The 18056-nt window shown below is 43.6% G+C and overlaps 1 protein-coding gene across 1 annotated transcript in view; it reads left to right on the top strand.

Annotated features, from left to right (window-relative positions):
* edem3 (ER degradation enhancer, mannosidase alpha-like 3) overlaps window positions 1-18056 on the top strand; it is a 96891-nt gene extending 78835 nt beyond the window's left edge. Inside the window, exons 18-20 of the mRNA XM_085982570.1 lie at window positions 959-1124; window positions 3376-3561; window positions 14098-18056. Of these exons, the coding sequence (XP_085838696.1) occupies window positions 959-1124; window positions 3376-3561; window positions 14098-14621 (876 nt within the window). The 3' untranslated portion in view covers window positions 14622-18056. The remainder of the gene's footprint in view (window positions 1-958; window positions 1125-3375; window positions 3562-14097) is intronic.

Genomic DNA, 18056 nt, shown 5'->3' with positions numbered 1-18056 from the left:
AAGCTTACTTTCATAATCTATTTTCCCCTTCCTAATTAATCCCTTTGTCCTCCTTTGCTGAATCCTAAACTGCTCCCAATCCTCAGGTTTGCTGCTTTTTTTGGCCAATTTATATGTCCTCACTTTGGATCTTATGCTATCCCTAATTTCCCTTGTTAGCCACGGTTGAGTCACCTTTTTTGATTTATTTTTATGCCAAACTGGGATAAACAAATTCTGTAGTTCATCCATGCGATCTTTGAATGTTTGCCATTGCCTATCCACCGTCAACCCTTTGAGTGACATTACCCAATCAATCCTACCCAACTCGTGTCTCATACCATCATAGTTCCCTTTATTTAAATTCAGGACCTTAGTCTCTGAGTCAACTACTTCACTCTCCATCTTAATGAAGAATTCTATCATATTATGATCGCTCCGACCCAAGGGCCTCGCACAACAAGATTGCTAATTAATCCTTTCTCATTGCATAATACCCAGTCTAAGATGGCCTGATCCCTAGTTGGTTCCTCGACATATTGGTCCAGGAAACCATCCCGTATACACTTCAGGAATTCCTCCTCCACAGTATTGTTACTAATTTGGTTAGCCCAATCTATATGTAGATTAAAGTCACCCATGATGACTGCTGTGCCCTTATTGCACGCTTCTTTAATTTCCCTTTTAATGCCATCTCCAACCTCTGCATTACTGTTTGGGGGTCTATACACCACTCCCTATAGGCGCTATAAAAATGGTCACGGCTCTCGAACTGAGAACAGGCAAAGGCTGTCCATAGGATTGTGTAGAAATTTAACTTGCGATTACCGTCTTTGAACTGGAAGCCAGTCAGATTATTGCTAGTCACAGTCTTTCCTCCAATTGTACTTTAATATGACAATAGAGACTAGCTATGAAGACATTTTTCACTGCAAAAATTGATTTGCATTTCTTGTTTGCATTTCAAAATTCTCGATAGGTTCGGGGTTTTGTCGCTAAGTGTGAACCCTACAATGGCTGTTCAGAGGTAACAAATCCTGAATCAATCAAGGGAAAAATTGCCCTGATGCAACGAGGCCATTGCATGTTTGCTGAGAAGGCACGGAATGCACAGAAAGCTGGGGCGATAGGTGGCATTGTCATTGGTAAGGGGTGCAATTCTTATTTTTCACTTTGATAACAGTATGAAACATTGTTTATTTATTTATATACAGTTGTGCGAGAAAATTAACATCCCCGCCTGATTATTACAGAAGTTGAAATAATTTCAGATTCTCAGATTGTTACAGATTAGGGTTGCTTAATAAAGGTTCCCACAGGTTAATTGGCATTATATAATATCCAGTTCATAAGCTATATCTTAATGCTGGTTTTATTTTAATGATCTGCAATCCAAATATAATTTATACACCATTTTTTACAGTATGCCCTAACCAAAGTCACAAATGATCATTTCTGTGATTGTGACCATGATGCATTAACCTTCCTAGTCCTCCTCGACCTGACTGTAGGCTTACCTTACGGTCAGCTCCTCCAACACCTCTTTTTTGTCATCTAACTGGGTGGAGTTCCCTCGCTTGGTTCCACTCTTGCCTATCCAATCAGAGCCAGAGCATCTCGGGCAATGTCTGTGCATTCTGTCTGCACTGTTACTTCTGGAAATCTCAAGGACCTATCTTTGGCTGCCTCGTCGTCCTCATCTACATGGTGCGTCTTGGTGTCATCATCTTTAGACTTGTGGTCAGCTGATGACACCTAGCTCTACCTCTTATTTCTCTTGACCCTTGCAGTTCCTCTGTGCTGTTGGACTGCTTGTCCAACATCCAGTCTTGCATGAACTACAGTTTCCTCGACTAAGCAATGGGAAGACCAAAGCCATTGGACTGCCACAAGCTCCATACCCTTGCCAATGACTCATCTCCTCCCCGGCCTCCATCTTGGGCTGAACCAGAGTGTTTGCAACTTCACTGTCCTATTCAACCCCCAAGCTGAGCTTCCGACCCTATACCCTCTCTATCACAAAGACTACTGACTTCCACCGCCATAGCATCGCCTGTCTCCAACTTTACCTCAGCCCATCTGCTGCTGAAACCCTCATCCATGTCTCTGTCAACTCCAGACTCGACTATTCCAATACTTCTTTGCCTAGCCTCCCATCTTGCGCCTTCAGTAAAGTTCAGCTCATCTAAAATTCTGCTGCCCATATCCTATCCTACAGCAATTCCCACTCACTCATCCCTGTCCTCGCTGACCTCCATTGGTTCTCGGTCTCACAACATTTGCTTTCTCGTATTTAAATCCCTTTGTCGAAGGAGCTTTACTCCACAGTTAGCCTGTGCAAAACGTGCCTTGAGTGCTTGATGTTTTTGAGCTAGTTGAGAATAGGCATGTTATTAATGGGAAATGGGTGTAACGCTGCAGTAAGGGCAATGTTGGTGGTGTCTTAAATTTATGGGCCTTCTCCAAATCTCTGTATCCCTGCCTCCTTCAGCCAAATACTTTGTGTTTCAGTCCAAAGTTGTAATGATTAACATTGACTAGTACAAGTGGTTTTCATTAATGTGCAATAATGAAGATATTGAGGATTGGACTTTTCTTACTCGTGTGTTATTGGTGCACACCAATTGGATGCCTAAATTGTGCACTTGAAAGCCAGCCATGTTTGACTTGCATGTCACTGTTTGCAAAATGAATGAAAATAAGCTACATTAGCATTTTGATCATTCTCTGTACAGCTCAAAACTAATGTTTAACAGTCTTAGACCAAAGCACTGAATCTGATTGGCTAAAGAGCTGTCCTGTACGAAAGTACTTTCATATTTGTCGGCTGTTTTTTTATTGAGTAGTAGTGTCCTGAAGTTATCAGATGGTAAAGTAAGACACTGTACAGCTCGAGTTGATGGGATGCAAATCTCCTCTGCTGGCTTTAAGGATCCTGTGGGAAATGAATGTGGGTAATATCAGTTCAGTTCCTAGTCGGTCTGGGCCCACAGCACAGAATGCCCCAAATTTGGCACTGACTGAGGGTCTCATTCAGAAATACTACAGAAAAGTCTATTGTGTTCTCTACTAAAGCTTGGGCCTGAGGCACATTGTTGGAGCAGAGTAGAGAGAGCTTTAATTTGCCTTTAACCAGGTCCTAGGTGCCTGAAATGAAATATGTTCCATTGCTGCAGAACTATCATCCCTCAACTTATTGACCACAAATTTCTTGAGAAAAAGTGACATTGAATGTGAAGCTTTGTCATCTCCACAGCCTGAGAGGGACCAGCTTACCCTACAGCCCTCACCTGTTAGCTATGTTATGCAGCAGGATGAAATCTTTAGTAGGCCCAGAAGAGTTTGCAAGTCCAGGTGTATGCTGCTGCTGTTTTAACTGAATTTGCTATTGGGCAGATGACAATGAAGGAAGCAGCAGTGACACAGCTCCACTCTTCCAGATGGCTGGTGATGGAAGGAACACTGATGATGTCACAATCCCAATGCTTTTCCTCTTTAATAAAGAAGGAAATATTATACTCGATGCCAAGCAGGAGTACCAGGAAGTGGAAGTGCTGCTGTCGGATAAAGCTAAGGATAGAAGTAAGTTTATACCAACAATAAATGATCTTTCATTTACAAATTACCCAAAATGATTTGTCATGACTTTAAATGCAGGTAGTAACCTGGAATATTTCTGGTATGTGCTGATTGGTAAATTCAGCTATCTCTAAGATGCAACAATTTTTTTTTGAGAAGACTTTAGATTGTTGACAGGTTTTGGGAAATTCTAAGCTCCCTGGGGCAGCCTTTTTTCAAAAACATTTTCACGTCATACACAGTGATACTGAAATAAACACTATTATTACTGTAATAAAACCACTCAAATGTCAGGACTGGATTTCTTACTGTATAAGTAACCCTACACTGCAAACATTAACAGCTAAAGCATTTAAAGAAAACGCTTTTAGTTAGCGCTGTCTTAATTTCTCTTCCATTCCTCCTTTTGATTCCCATCTCTCCCATTTTTGTTATTTTTTTGTAATCTAACCTAATCTCTCTCATAACTTTTTTAAATGGTGGTTAGCTGCTTTTGTGTATTTTCTGGGTCCCCTCAACCATTCTGGGTGTAGAAGCCCAGTCTCGAAGATTGGGATTTGATTGGCTTAAAAAAAAGACTTTCAGTCAATCATCGTAAAGATTAACATGTTTGTTTTGTAGTTTTACTTTCTCATCTTGGCCATGTAGGAATGTCCATTTTCTGTGAGCTTCACAAGTTAAGCAGGGTGCATGAAGTCAGGGGGATCCTTTGAATTTCATGATGTTTTACATTGATTTTAGAAGACATTGGTAAATTTCATGCAGATCCCCTGACATTACAGAGTTCCATTTTCTCATGGTACCTCTGTGTAGGTAGCCCTCGAGCAAGTCACTGCTCTGGATTGTGGCCCTTGACAAAAAGTTAGTGAGTACGCCTCAGGTAGATTTGTGAACCTCAAATTCAGTGTGCACATCTGCTTTGCACTTTCATGAAACTACACATGTAAATTATATAAATAAAATAGATAGACTTCTTTCAAAACAGAAGTAAATAAGAGCAATAGTGAAGGGGGTTAACATATCCTTACATAAAGATATACACAGGTTTCAGTGTGAGCATAGTGGGATGTTCCAGAGTACCACTTATGGGTGCTGCACAGAACATCACTACTTTCAGGATAACCAGACACTTTTTGCCAGCAAGGCTTATTATACTGACAAAGCAGCTCTGGATCTGTGTGGCTTTTCACAGACCTAGTTTTGGATTTTTTTTTTTAAATCATGATGGACGTGTGCGAAATATATCAGCTGGGTAGTATAAATAAACTGGCAAATGACCATGTGCAGGTACTGTTCATTTAACGGGTTAATAGTCACAATATTAGATATATGTTCATGGGTCAAATTTGACCCATGGCCTGGAGTTACTATACATAGTGAGTGTATGTATATATATTTTTTGTGGACAGGACATATACCTGGGCAGCTTTCCACATTATCGGGTAGATGCCAGTGTTGTAGCTGTACTGGAACAGCTTGGCTAGAGGCGCGGCTAGTTCTGGAGCACAAGTCTTCAGCACGACAGCCACGATATTGTCGGGGCCCATAGCCTTTGCTGTATTCAGTACGCTCAGCCGTTTCTTGATATCACATGGAGTGAATTGAATTGGCTGAAGACTAGCTTCTGTGATGGTGGGGACATCAGGAGGAGGCCGATATGGATCATCCACTCGGCACTTATGGCTGAAGGTGGTTGCAAACTCTTCAGCCATGTCTTTTGCACTCTGTGCTAGGCTCCGCCATCATTGAGGATGGGGATATTCATGGAGCCTCCTCCTCCTGTCAGTTGTTTAATGGTCCAGCACCATTCACGACTGGATGTGGCAGGACTGCAGAGCTTTGATCTGATCCATTGATTGTGGGATCGCTTAGCTCTGACTATAGCACGCTGCTTCCGTTGTTTAGCGTGTATGTGTTACAGCTTCCCCAGGTTGACATTTCATTTTTTGGTACGCCTGGTGCTGCTCCTGGCATGCTCATCTGCACTCCTCATTGAAACAGGGTAGGTCCCCTGGCTTGATGGTACATAGGAACATAGGACAGGAGTAGGCCATTGAGCCCCTCGAGCCTTTCAGTGAGATCATGGCTGATCCGCGACCTAACTCCATATAACTGCCTTTGGCCCATATCCCTTAATACCTTTAATTAAGAAAAAGCTATCAATCTCTGATTTACAATTAACAATTGATCTAGCATCAATTGCCGTTTGTGGAAGAGAGTTCCAAACTTTTACCACCCTTTGTGTGTAGAAGTGTTTCATAATTTCACTCCTGAAAGGTCTGGCTCTAATTTTTAGACTTTGCCCCCTAGTCCTAGAATCCCCAACCATCGGAAATAGTTTCTCTCTATCTACCCGATCTGTTCCCCTTCTGCACTCCTCATTGAACCAGGGTAGGTCCCCTGGCTTGATGGTAGTGGTAGAGTGAGGGATGTGAGTTTACAGATTGTGGTGGAATACAATTCTGCTGCTGCTGATGGCCCACAGTACCTCATGGATGCCCAGTTTTGAGCTGCTAGATCTGTTCTGAATCTAGTGCCATGTTACACGGTGGAAGGTGTTCTCATTGTGAATAAGGGACTTCATCTCCAAAAGGACTGTGCAGTGGTCACTGCTGTGAATGCTGTCATGGACAGATGCATCTGTGACAGGTAGATTGAGGATGAGGTCAAGTAGGTTTTTCCCTCGTGTTGGTTCTCTCACCACCTGCCGCAGGCCCAGTCTAGCAGCTATTTCCTTCAGAACTCAGCCAGCTCGGTCAGTCGTTACAACTGAGAGGCTTGCTAGGCCATTTCAGAGGGCAGTTTAGAGTCAACCACATTGCTGTGGGTCTGGAGTCACATATAGACCAGACCAGGTAAGGACGGCAGATTTCCTTCCCTAAAGGACATTAGTGAACCAGATGGGTTTTTACGACAATCCGATAGTTTCATGGTCACCATTACTGATGTTTTTTTTATTCCAGATTTATTTAATTGAATTTAAATTCCCCAGTTGCCGTGGTGAGATTTGAATTCATGTCTCCGGATCATTAGTCCAGCCCTCTGGATTACTAGTCCAGTAACATAAGCACTTTGCTACCATTCCCGTATATATGTGTGTGTATATATGTATAAGTGTGTGCAGAAATATACCAGCTGTAGAATAATCAATTTATTTTTGTTTGTAACCAGTTTGCGTTACATTGTTTTTCTTTTTTTGCATCACATGGACAAAATTAACAGCCACAATTATTAAAGGTAAAAGAATTACAAACTACATTAGCAGTAAGTAGATTTCTTCAAAATGCACCATTATTTATGTTCTCCAAATACATCATCTGTAAAGTCATTCCCCCCGGGCCCTGTGTGTCATGCAGCAAAGAGGATGGGTGTTTAGGCTTCTACTGATGCCATTTTGAATCAGCTACCAGAAAGTGTGTGATTATGGCTTTCAGCTTTTCCCCCTCGTCCTCGGAGACATATTTCAACTCTGTTCAGTTGTTCCCCATAGCAACACAGCTGAGATTAGGAACTCAGTAGCATAAGCAATTAATCTTTGAATTCAAATTAATGCTGTTAGTCATTTAACTGAAAATGTTGGGATTATTCTTGGGAGGACTCCAAAGGTAATGGTGTGGGAGCGGGAAGAGAAGCCATTGCAGGAGATTCTGTGGCTATGACTGGATGGATAAGAATGGAACCAGATGTGGGCAGTCAGCTGGAACACTAAGAGGCGTTGGAGGACGTTGGTGTGGTAATCATGTCAATGGCTGCAGACAGGTTGAGAAGGACGAGAAGGGATAGTTTACCACAGTCACATAGGATGTAATTTGTGACTTTGATCAGGGCCATTTCAGTGCTGTGGAGGGGTGGATACCTGATTAGAGGGATTCAAACATGGAGTTGTGGGAAAATGGGCAAGGAATTGGGAGGCAACAACACGTTCAAGGATTTTGGAGAAGGGAGGTTGGAGATGGGGTGGTAGTTTGCAAGGACGGAGGGCCTAGGAGGGGTTTTTTGAAGAGAGGGGCGATGACAGCAGGTTTGAAGGGGAGTGGGACAGTACTTGAAGAGAGATAACCATTAACAATATCAGCTAACATGGGGGCCAGGCAGGGAAGTTGGGTGGTCTGTAGTTTGGTGGGAATCTCTCTTCTTCTCTTAGGCAGTCCCTCGGAACTGAGGATGACTTGCTTCCACATTAAAAATGAGTTTGCAGGTGACTGATGAGTCCAATGCAGGACCTACAGTCTCTGTCACAGGTGGGGCAGACGGTGGTTGAAGGGGTGGGTGGGTGGGGTGCTTGGGTTGACGTGCGCTCCTTGCGCTGCCTGCACTTGGCTTCCGCTTGCTCCCGGCGAAGAGACTCGAGGTGTTCGGCACCTTCCCGGATGCTTCTCCTCCACTTTGTGCGGTCTTGGGCCAGGGATTCCCAGGTGACGGTTGTAGTGTATGTAACCGTTCCACCTTTAAGAGAACTATTTTAAGAGTTGCACTACTTCATCTTGGCTGCTGTATACTGTAATACCGGCGGTGACCACACCGGTATATAAGTGCTGTGTAATGATTTATTGGGCAGTTCCGCCCTGACCTTCAACCAGTAAAGTCCTGTTAAAGTTTACTCTTGTGGTCTGTGTAGTAATTCGCAATATAACACACAGACTTAACAGTGGCGGCGAGTTCGATCTTACCCTGCGGCAGAGATACACCCAAGGCAGTTAACGGGCATCGAGAAGAGGCATCCGCCCTCGTCATTCTGCTGAGAGAAGACTCGAGTCTGCAGAGCAAAGGAAGAAGGAAGAATTCTGACACGAAGCCTTCCATCAGCAACAGGCAGTGATCGTCCCTTCTATCACGGTGGTGGGTGAGCCGATCAGCGACGAAAAGCAAGTCGGCCACGTTGACTGTGAGTAGGGGAGAAATTTTTTTTTAAAAACGGAGGATATAAGGGCGGAGAACTCGACCACGGCCAGGGGGAAAAGAGCCGGACAGAAGTCTGGGCCAGAGGCGCTGAGACTGGAGCAGCGTAAGGCACGGAAGCCGCGGTGCAGGCAAACGCAGCCGGTGTGAGAGACCGAGCTGCAAGCGGGCTGGGAGACGCAACGGCGTCGAGAGCAAGCTCGACCGCGACCGGTAAACAAGGCCGGGCAGCTACCGAGGCCGTGAGGCGCAGCGACCGAGAACCGCTTGCGCGGGAGAAAATAAAACAAATAAAAGAAAACCGCGGAGAACTCAGCCGCAGCCGGGGGGGAAAGGACCGGACTGCAAGAGGGGCTGGGAGGCGCGATTGAAAACCGTTGGGGAGGGCGAACGCAGCAATACGGCAATCGCCGTCACAGCCAGCGGGAGAGACAGAGCCCGAGCGAGCGGGAGAGACAGAGCGAGGGTGAACGAGACCAAGCGAGCGAGCGAGGGAGAGCGAGACCGAGAGAGCGAGACCGTGCGAGCGAGGGAGACCGAGCGAGAACGGGACCGAGCGAGGGAGACCGAGCGAGATTTCCGCCCAGCGGCTTACAGCAGCTTTCCGCAAAGGACCAAGAGCTGGAACTGTCCGCCGCCAACTGGTTGTCCCCAGCGCCCGGTTGCCCCTGTCGGGAAAAGGGAACAAGGAACTCAATCAGCTGTTCTCGCGCTTTCAGAATAAACTGAAGCCGGCGCGCAGGCTGCGAACCCCGAAAGCCAGCGGTCGTCGCCCGAGGGCAAAGCTTACCCCTCCCGCCAGAGGAAGAAACGCGGGAAGCTGCCATTTAGGCGGGGAAGAAGACAAGCGCGGGAAACCGCCATTCTCGGAGGCGGGGAAGAAGATAAGCGCGGGAAACCGCCATTTTTGGAAAAAAAAAGTTAAAGAAAAATTTCGTTGTTGTTTCTCAAAAAGATTGCGAAGATGCCTAAGCGTGGTAACGTCAACGATTTCGATCCCGAGGTGGAAGATTGGGCCACGTATGTAGAACGCATAGAGATATATTGTAAGGCAAATAAAATATCAAATGATGATAAAGCACTAACCTTACTAAACTCAATGGGTGCGAAGACATACGGGCTATTGAAGCATCTTCTATCACCAGCTAAACCGGCGGATCAGACTTTCGCTAATATTGTTGCTGTCCTGAAGGATCATTTGAACCCCACACCGCTGATGTTAGCGGAACGATTTAAATTTTATGCGAGAACGCAACTGAAAGAGGAAAGCAACGCGGAGTACTTGGTTGAACTGCGTAGACTAGCGAAATACTGTCAGTTTGGGGAAAATCTGACAGAGGCACTGAGAGACAAGTTCGTGTGTGGGTTGTCGAAGGAAGGAACACAAAAGTGACTGCTCGAAGAGAACGATCTTACACTTGATAAGGCTGTCCTTATTGCAGCATCGCACGAAGCCGCAGCGAGAGGCACTGCGGAAATGCAGCTGAAGGCAGCGGTACTCAGCGTGGATCAAATGGCTTCAGGTACAATGAAATGTTATCGTTGTGGGAAGACAACACACGATCAGAACCAATGCTGATTTAAAAACCAGGAATGTAGAAAATGTGGCAAGCTTGGTCACATAGCTAAAGTATGCCGGTCAGGAAAGAAGACCAGCAACAACAAAAAAGTCACCACAGGAAAAGTACAGCAAGGTACACAAGGTGGCTGAGAAGAGTTCGGATGAACAGAATTCGGATTCAGACTCCAACAGCCAGGAACTGGGTAGTTTGAGAATTCACAATGTGAGTAAGGAAGCTGACCTACAAACTATCTGGGTCACGCTCAAGATAGCCGGAGTCCAAGTGAAAATGGAATTAGACACAGGATCAGCCCTAACAGTCATAAACCGAAGGGACTACAAGCGGCTATTCTCACATATACCCTTGAGAGATACCAAGATTGTATTGCAGACATACACGGGGCAAAGAGTATACCCCATCGGAAAGATAAAAGTCAAGGTGAGACACAAGGGCAAAGAAAAGGAATGGACTTATATGTACTACCTGAGGGAGGTCCACCACTTCTGGGACTGGAGTGGATCAGGAAAATAAATATGGACTGGCACTCCCTAAAAGCAATAAAGAGTGAGAACTCGGGGAAGACAATCAGCTCAGACTCTGGAACTGATGATGGTAAGACCAGCCCATGTGCAAAAGACAAGTCTAAAATGGACTTGCAGACTAATGATGGAAAAACGAAGGAGTGCATAAATGCTTATGCTTCAGAGGAGAACAAAGTATCAGAACAGAATTCCTCTGAACAACAACAACATAGTTTGACAGGGAATTCTGAGTCTGTCCAGTCTACAGACATGCACATTTCTGAGGAACACCGGGCTCAAACTCAACTCCATTTCAAACTACAACAGCAATTAGAACAAATGATTCGCCGTTTTGAGCAAGAGATGAATGCAACGAAAAAGTTCTTTGTCACAGAGTGGGAGAATCTGGAAAGACAGCAGAAGCAGCTGATGGAGGAAATGGAGCAGGAACACACAAACCGTCTGCGCGAGGAGGCCAAACGAATCAAAGCTGATTCGGTTTCTGAAGGTGCGTGCTCTAATCTGGTGGAGCAAGATGTTCAGCAACTGAAGGCGCTTGTTAGCAGGTTGCAGGCAGAAAAGGCTGATTTGGTTGCCATGAATTCCGAGCTCCTACTGAAGTTGGGTGCAGCATCACCGGACGATTCATTTGTTGAAATTCGAATGGTGGAGGCTGCGGATGATGGCGAATTAAAAGCAGCAAAGGAGCCCCAGTGCATGGTTACAAACAGCCCTGCAGCCTATACGTCAAAAACACATGACGACGATACTGGGAAACGTCTGATGTCAGAAGAGTTAACGGTCAGCCAACTCCTTCATATGCTGAGGGACAAGACTCTGAAATGGGAAAAACTTGAACACGAGCTTCAATCTTCAAAGGAAAGGGGTTCGGAGCTCTCAAAAGTTATGGAAATAGCTGAGGTTGCAACACAGACTGAGAAGATTGCAGCAGAGCAGCCCTTGGATGCCAAGAGTACGCTGACTCACGTCAATGTAGAACAACAGAATGCTGAAACAGCTGCTCCAGTAGAGGGATTGAATAGTCCGATCAATCAATCTCCGAATGAAGTTGAAGTATTGAAATCACAAATGATGTCATTAGTAAAAGACTTGCAGGAAGCCCAGAAAAAGCTGGATGAAGCTGAACACATGAAGTCTCTTCAGGAGAGATGTCTGGATTTGGAACAAAAGCTGGCTATCGTCCAGCTGGGCATGGAGGAAATAGAAGACCCTCTCGCTAGCCTAGCTCAGGACGACAACGAATATTACCACGACCTGTTCTGCCCAGCTTGTGGGGAAATCTTCCAAAGTGCAAAAACCATGAAGAATCATGAAAAGTCTAAGAAACACCGGGAGATGGTGGCGCTAATACGGCAACAGGAGGAAGAGGAGGAGGAACTGTGCATGCAGCTGGGAGTGGAGCCCAGAGAGTCTCCAAGAAGCAGAAAAGGAAAAGACGAAGCAGAAGATGATGACCCATCTGAACCATTATCACCTCTACCAGGTCACGCACGTGGTCCCTCCGAACTGAGTCAAATCAGTTTGGAAGTAGAAAAACTTCCCAAGGTACTCGAGCTTTTAGAAGTCAGCAATGCTGGTTCTGAAGTTACGGAAGTTCAAGCTGGTTCTGAAGCTACGGAAGTTCAAGCTGTTAAGTCCAGTGAAGGACTATTAGATGAGTCACCCCAGCAACAAGAACCTACTACACCATCGAAAACTACTACACCACCGAGGCGTTATCCGGACCGAATCAGGAAGCGCAGGAGGCGCCACCGCAGAGACTGAATCTGTGAACTGTTTTCCGCAGAGACTGAATCTGTGAACTGTTTACATGAAGTTGTGTATCTATGTTATGATGTTATGTTTAATGGGGAATATATAGTAAGCTAAAAAGGGAGGATTGTAGTGTATGTAACCGTTCCACCTTTAAGAGAACTATTTTAAGAGTTGCACTACTTTATCTTGGCTGCAGTATACTGTAATACCGGCGGTGACCACACCGGTATATAAGTGCTGTGTAATGATTTATTGGGCAGTTCCGCCCTGACCTTCAACCAGTAAAGTCCTGTTAAAGTTTACTCTTGTGGTCTGTGTAGTAATTCGCAATATAACACACAGACTTAACATCGGTGGGGATGTTACACTTTTTCAAGGAGGCTTTGAGGGTGTCTTTGAAGCGTTTCCTCTGCCCACCTGGGGCTCTCTTGCTGTGCCGGACCTCCAAGTAGAGCGCTTGTTTTGGGAATAGGGTCAAGGTAGCAGGAGGTGTATTTCATGGACAAGGCCATGGAGGGATTTGAAAACAAGGATGAGAATTTTGAAATCGAGGCGCTGCTTAGCCGGGAGCCAATGTAGGTCAGCGAGCACAGGGGTGATGGGTGAACGGGACTTGGTGCGAGTTAGGACACGGGCAGCAGAGTTTTGGATGACCTCAAGTTTACGTAGGGTGGAATGTGGGAGGCCAGCCAGGAATGCATTGGAATAGTCAAGTGTAGAGGTAACAAAGGCATGGATGAGGGTTTCAGCAGCGAATGAGCTGAGGCAAGGGCGGAGACGGGCGATGTTACGGAGGTGGAAATAGGCGGTCTTTGTTATGCTGCGGATATGTGGTCGAAAGTTCATTTTGGGGTCAAATATGACACCAAGGTTGCGAACAGTGTGGTTCAGCCTCAGACAGATGTTAGGGAGAGGGATGGAGTCAGGGGCTAGGGAATGGAGTTTGTTGCGGGGACCGAAAACAATAGCTTCTATTTGGTCACTATTCCAGGGAACAGGAGGGAGAGACTGAGGAAAGTAGTGAGGATATCTTGTTAAGTTTAAGTTAGCAGGCAACCTACCATGGGACATACAATATATGTTCATTTGACCATATTATCCAGGTACTAATGCTGCCTGGCCTACAGATATTAAGGTGGGTACAATCTATAAGGTGACAGCAGACTGCATGGAGGAATCAAAACTCAATATGAACACGAGCTGACATAAGCTATGGACTGGAGCTGTAGGAATATCTGGAAACCGAATAGAATTTCCTTCTGACTTTTTTCAGGTGTTGGTTTGGAGTTTCTCCTTGAATTATATAAAACAATGGTCGCTATGCCTGCTTCCAACTGAGTGACAAAACTCCTGTTCCCTTAAGAAAGATTCCTACCTTATTTATGCCACACTAATTCACTCTGGGTTTGTCTCATTTTCATCTAAACTAAGTTGCGTTGAGAATTCCCAATTCAAATCAAATTGTTGCAAAGATCACCTGTTGATATGAGATTAAATTATTAGATTTAAGAGCTATTAGCAGACTTGTGATATCTTGAAGAAATACCATCATGTTTGTAATTATCACTATTCTAAAATGTGATTCAGTTGAATCTTGTGGTTGCTGTACAGTGCCCAGGATACTACTGTTTTGTAGTGTAGGAAGAGCTCTGTACAGCTATTAAATAAAATGTAGTATATAATTGGAGATGAATTACCAAAATTACTTAATACAATAATTAATACAACTGTTTGTATTTTGCAACTTTATTTTTTTTAATATTTTAATATTTGATTTTTAGATCTTGATATGGAAAACTCAGATCAGAATTCAGAAGATGACTTGCAGTCCACGGGGCCAAGCCCGAACAGTTTCGAATGTCACAATGAAGCAGCATCTTACACTAAAAACCCAAGCAGTGAGAAACCTGATGCATCAGTGAGTGAGTGCGATGCCAGCGGTCAGTCAATCGTGCCTGATACAAAGACACAACTAAGTGATGATATTTTGTGTGGGTCTGATCCGAACCCAAGTACAGCCCCCACTGATATGTCTTCGGATACTGGTGATGTCAATGATCAGGGCATACAAAGGACAGATAGTCATGGGTCCTCTGAAGATCAACAGGGATCTTGTGCTCAGACTTCAGATCAGGTAAAGAAGGGGACTGATGGTGAGGTGGGGACTGATGGTGAGGTAGAGACAGAGCAGGAATCCAGTCCAAATATCAGCCAAGAGACAGAGGCTCGGCCAATAGACTCCTTGTTATCAGACTGGAAGGAAGAGATAGACGCCTTTGAAATGATGGATAAGGACGAACTATGACCATGAATCATACATTTGTATGATGGGATTTCTTCTTTTCCCCCAGAGGATCTGGGTGTAATTGTGCACAATGACATTCCCTGACCAATTGGAAGAATGTGCTGATCAATTTCTGATTTATATCAACTTGTATGTGTGGAGAGGGTGTCAGGATCTACTGGTCATCTTTTCTGCCAGGTCACTACTTGATTCAATTGAAGATGCCAGTCACATTAATGTTTTTCCTGATGCAGCACGCCTCAGATTCAGCTGACTGAGAAATGTGCAGGAGTTGAGGGAACTTTTATTTCATTGCTTTCTACCTTTCCCTCCCTCCCCACTCACATGTACATGTTTTCTTTGTTGCAGACCAGCAAAATCTTGTATTAATGCAGGTTTTAAAACCACTTAATCCTGTGGCATTTAACCAGTGGTTACAGGTTTACAACTGCTCACCAAATTGCTTAATTCGTTTTTTTTTAAATCCCATAATTACTGAAACATGATTTTAGCTCATTTGTTTTCTTTGTTTATGTAAGGTGTTTTAAATAATTCTTGATAATAAATTTCATTGCTCCAAAGCAGTTTTACCAAGTGTTGGCAGCACCATCCCAACTAAATTGATAAAAAGATAGAAAGTTATAGGGACTCAATGTTGTCAAACTGCCACTTTGGAATTTGTGACTTTTTTTTAACACCTGACTCTATTTTCAACTTGTCCTGTCTTAACTGTTTAAAGTCTTGTTCTTTCATTCCACTCCGAAGCCTTTCCAGATTTGTAATCTTCCATTTAATATGCTACAGGGATAATACCCAGTCTATGCATGTATACAATAAAGACTGACATGGAGGCAGTGGTTTTACCCTTTCACCTGTTCTGACATATTGCACAGAAATCGTGTCTCTTTGGCAGATCCCTCTGTTCCATGGGTGTTAACTATATCGTTCTACTGCTGCTGGATCCAGTAACAGTTCCGATGTTAGACGGTAGGTTAGTTCATCTTGTTATAGTTTCTGGCCACCAGGTGGCAGCTTCTCCATACTGGTTAAATGCTCAAGATCTATTGCAAAGAAAGGACTCGTCTGTAAGACTATTTTGGGTGATTATGACAGCATTACAAAAAAAAGTTGTTTTTGTGTTTAAAAAAAAATCTAATTGAATTGTGTAAAGTAAGACACACAGAGACAGAATGTTGTTATTTTAGACCAGTAGTTTGGGGGAGCTTAACACTGCAGTGTAAAAAAAAAAAAAAAAAAAATGTTTCATTAGAAATGCTGGTGAATATTTTTAGTAGGTGATCAAACTGTGGTTGACAGGGGGCAGTTTGCAGGAATATTTCTCTGTCACGGACTTTCTTTTTCCACTTGAGGTGACTTGGAACATTCAAGTTATTTTACCTGTTGAATGCTTCATTTTTGAAGCAGCCTTTGCTGATCCATAGGATTTTAAACATTTTCTGTTATTTGTTTCTACTTGATGCAGTGGCACTCCATAACTGTTAACTATTACACCACACTACCATGCTAACAGCTGTAGGACACTCTGCAATGAGTTAAATAGTTCATTGGCACTAACTTAAATACCCCTTTAAAATGAATCACCACTGTACCCCAGACTTAGAAACAATTAACTGATGAGCGTGTTTGGTTGTCTGATTACGCTCCTGTGAAGCACCGTGGGAAGTTTTACTACATTAAAGGCGCTATATAAATGCAAGTTGTCACTTGTTGCCTCGCTATGTTTTTCAATAAACAGGCGTTTAGTTGGTAAATGTGCTGCCCAGTGTGCTACTGAGTCATGTAGAACAGATTTCATCTGTGTTGTTGAAATGTATGATCTCAGTTGGAGGGCTATAATTGGCCTCATCGTCACTAGCCCAGGGAAGGGAAAAATACACCAGGGTTCCTCCTCCATTTGGAAAGTGCATGTATGTGACATCCCGTGAGGAGACGTTCTGGCTCAATCCAGCAGGATCCCAGGTTGATGCTTTGCTAGGCTGGGGGCAGTGAGGCAAATGGGATGTTCAATGCTTGTATGACCTCCTGGCTCTGACTATCTGGGCACATGTGAAGAAGTCACTTGGGTATCTGGGCACATGTGAAGAAGTCACTTGGGTAAGGTACTGGAAAGCTGGCAGCACTTGTGGGACTGTATCCCCAACAAGGTTTCAGGAGAGAAGAGGAAATAGGAGGGGGAGGAAGAGGAGTTTTAAAAAGTAGCACATTTGTTTCATGGATCTGTATTTTTTTCTCTCCAACAAATTAGTTTACAATAATACTATCTTTGTATCCCAGAATACTTTGTAACCTATAAACCCTGCACAAATAGTTTATGATCTTCACTCTAAGGGCAAAGCAATTTATAATGTAGAAAATCCCTATAAATTAAGGAGTTCATTCATAATATGTTTGAGCTGGGAGCTGCTGCTCACTTTTCAAACTATCACCGAACGTTTGACATTTTGAAGAGCTAGCATTTGGAGTTTTGTTTAAACTATTGAATGCAATGGATATGTCAGACCTTGGTTGAGTCATGTACTGTATATTAAAATCGACTGGGGGGGGCGGGCGGGCGGGCGGGCAGGGTGAACCCTTTAAGGACGGAACGACCTTTGTACATTGCAAAATATGCACAGCTTTGTTCTCTAAATATAACCATCACCAAACCTAATTCACACAATATTCAAATAGAGACATTTCCTTTACAGTTTGTTGTTATATTTTCCTTACAGTGCAGCAATGCTACTGCAGTTCTCAAAGGGTTAAACTGCTAAGGACCTTTTTGAAAGCTAAGTTCCTGTTTCACCGTACTGTTGAGTTGAAAATCTATACATCACTATTATTCAGTATCGGATAGTTATTATCTCAGTAAACCATTAACTGCACATTTTTCAGTGTCCTCCAATGTTAACTTAATGTTGTATATCACCGTTCATAATTAGATCATATTATGATTGATGTTGACAGATGTTAAATCTATTTTATTCTATAATTCCATTATAATTTGGAGCAGGTATCTGGCAGATATACAGAGAGCTTTTGCTTAGATGCTGCTGAACACAGAAGGTATAAACTTAGCTGTCAATTTGCTGACCCAAATAATACAATTATCCTACTAGAAGATACATTAGGAAAGGATTTTTTTTTTAAATTCTATTTATTTCTGTATAGTCCAGATTCAGTAACAACAAGTGCATCTGTGATAATTAAATTGTTGCTTAACTGTTAAATGTGACAAAATTAGGAACTAAATTCATTTTGTTTTAAATTGAAAAGGGCAAATAAGCATACAATTTGACTGAAATAACAACAGAAAATGCTGGAAAAACTCAGCAGGTCAGGCAACATCCGTGGAGAGAAATTTGAGTTGACGTTTCGGGTTTGACCCTTCTTCAAAACTGGAGAGAAAAGGAACTAGATCGAAGGCAGGGCTGCGATCGGACAAAAGAATAAAAG

The sequence above is a fragment of the Somniosus microcephalus genome, chromosome 3 (genome assembly GCF_052327205.1).
Source record: "Somniosus microcephalus isolate GS21.2 chromosome 3, FLI_Smic_1.0, whole genome shotgun sequence".
NCBI lineage: Eukaryota > Metazoa > Chordata > Chondrichthyes > Squaliformes > Somniosidae > Somniosus > Somniosus microcephalus.
Note: the sequence above shows the minus strand (reverse complement) of the source record. Positions and strands in the feature narration are given on the sequence as shown.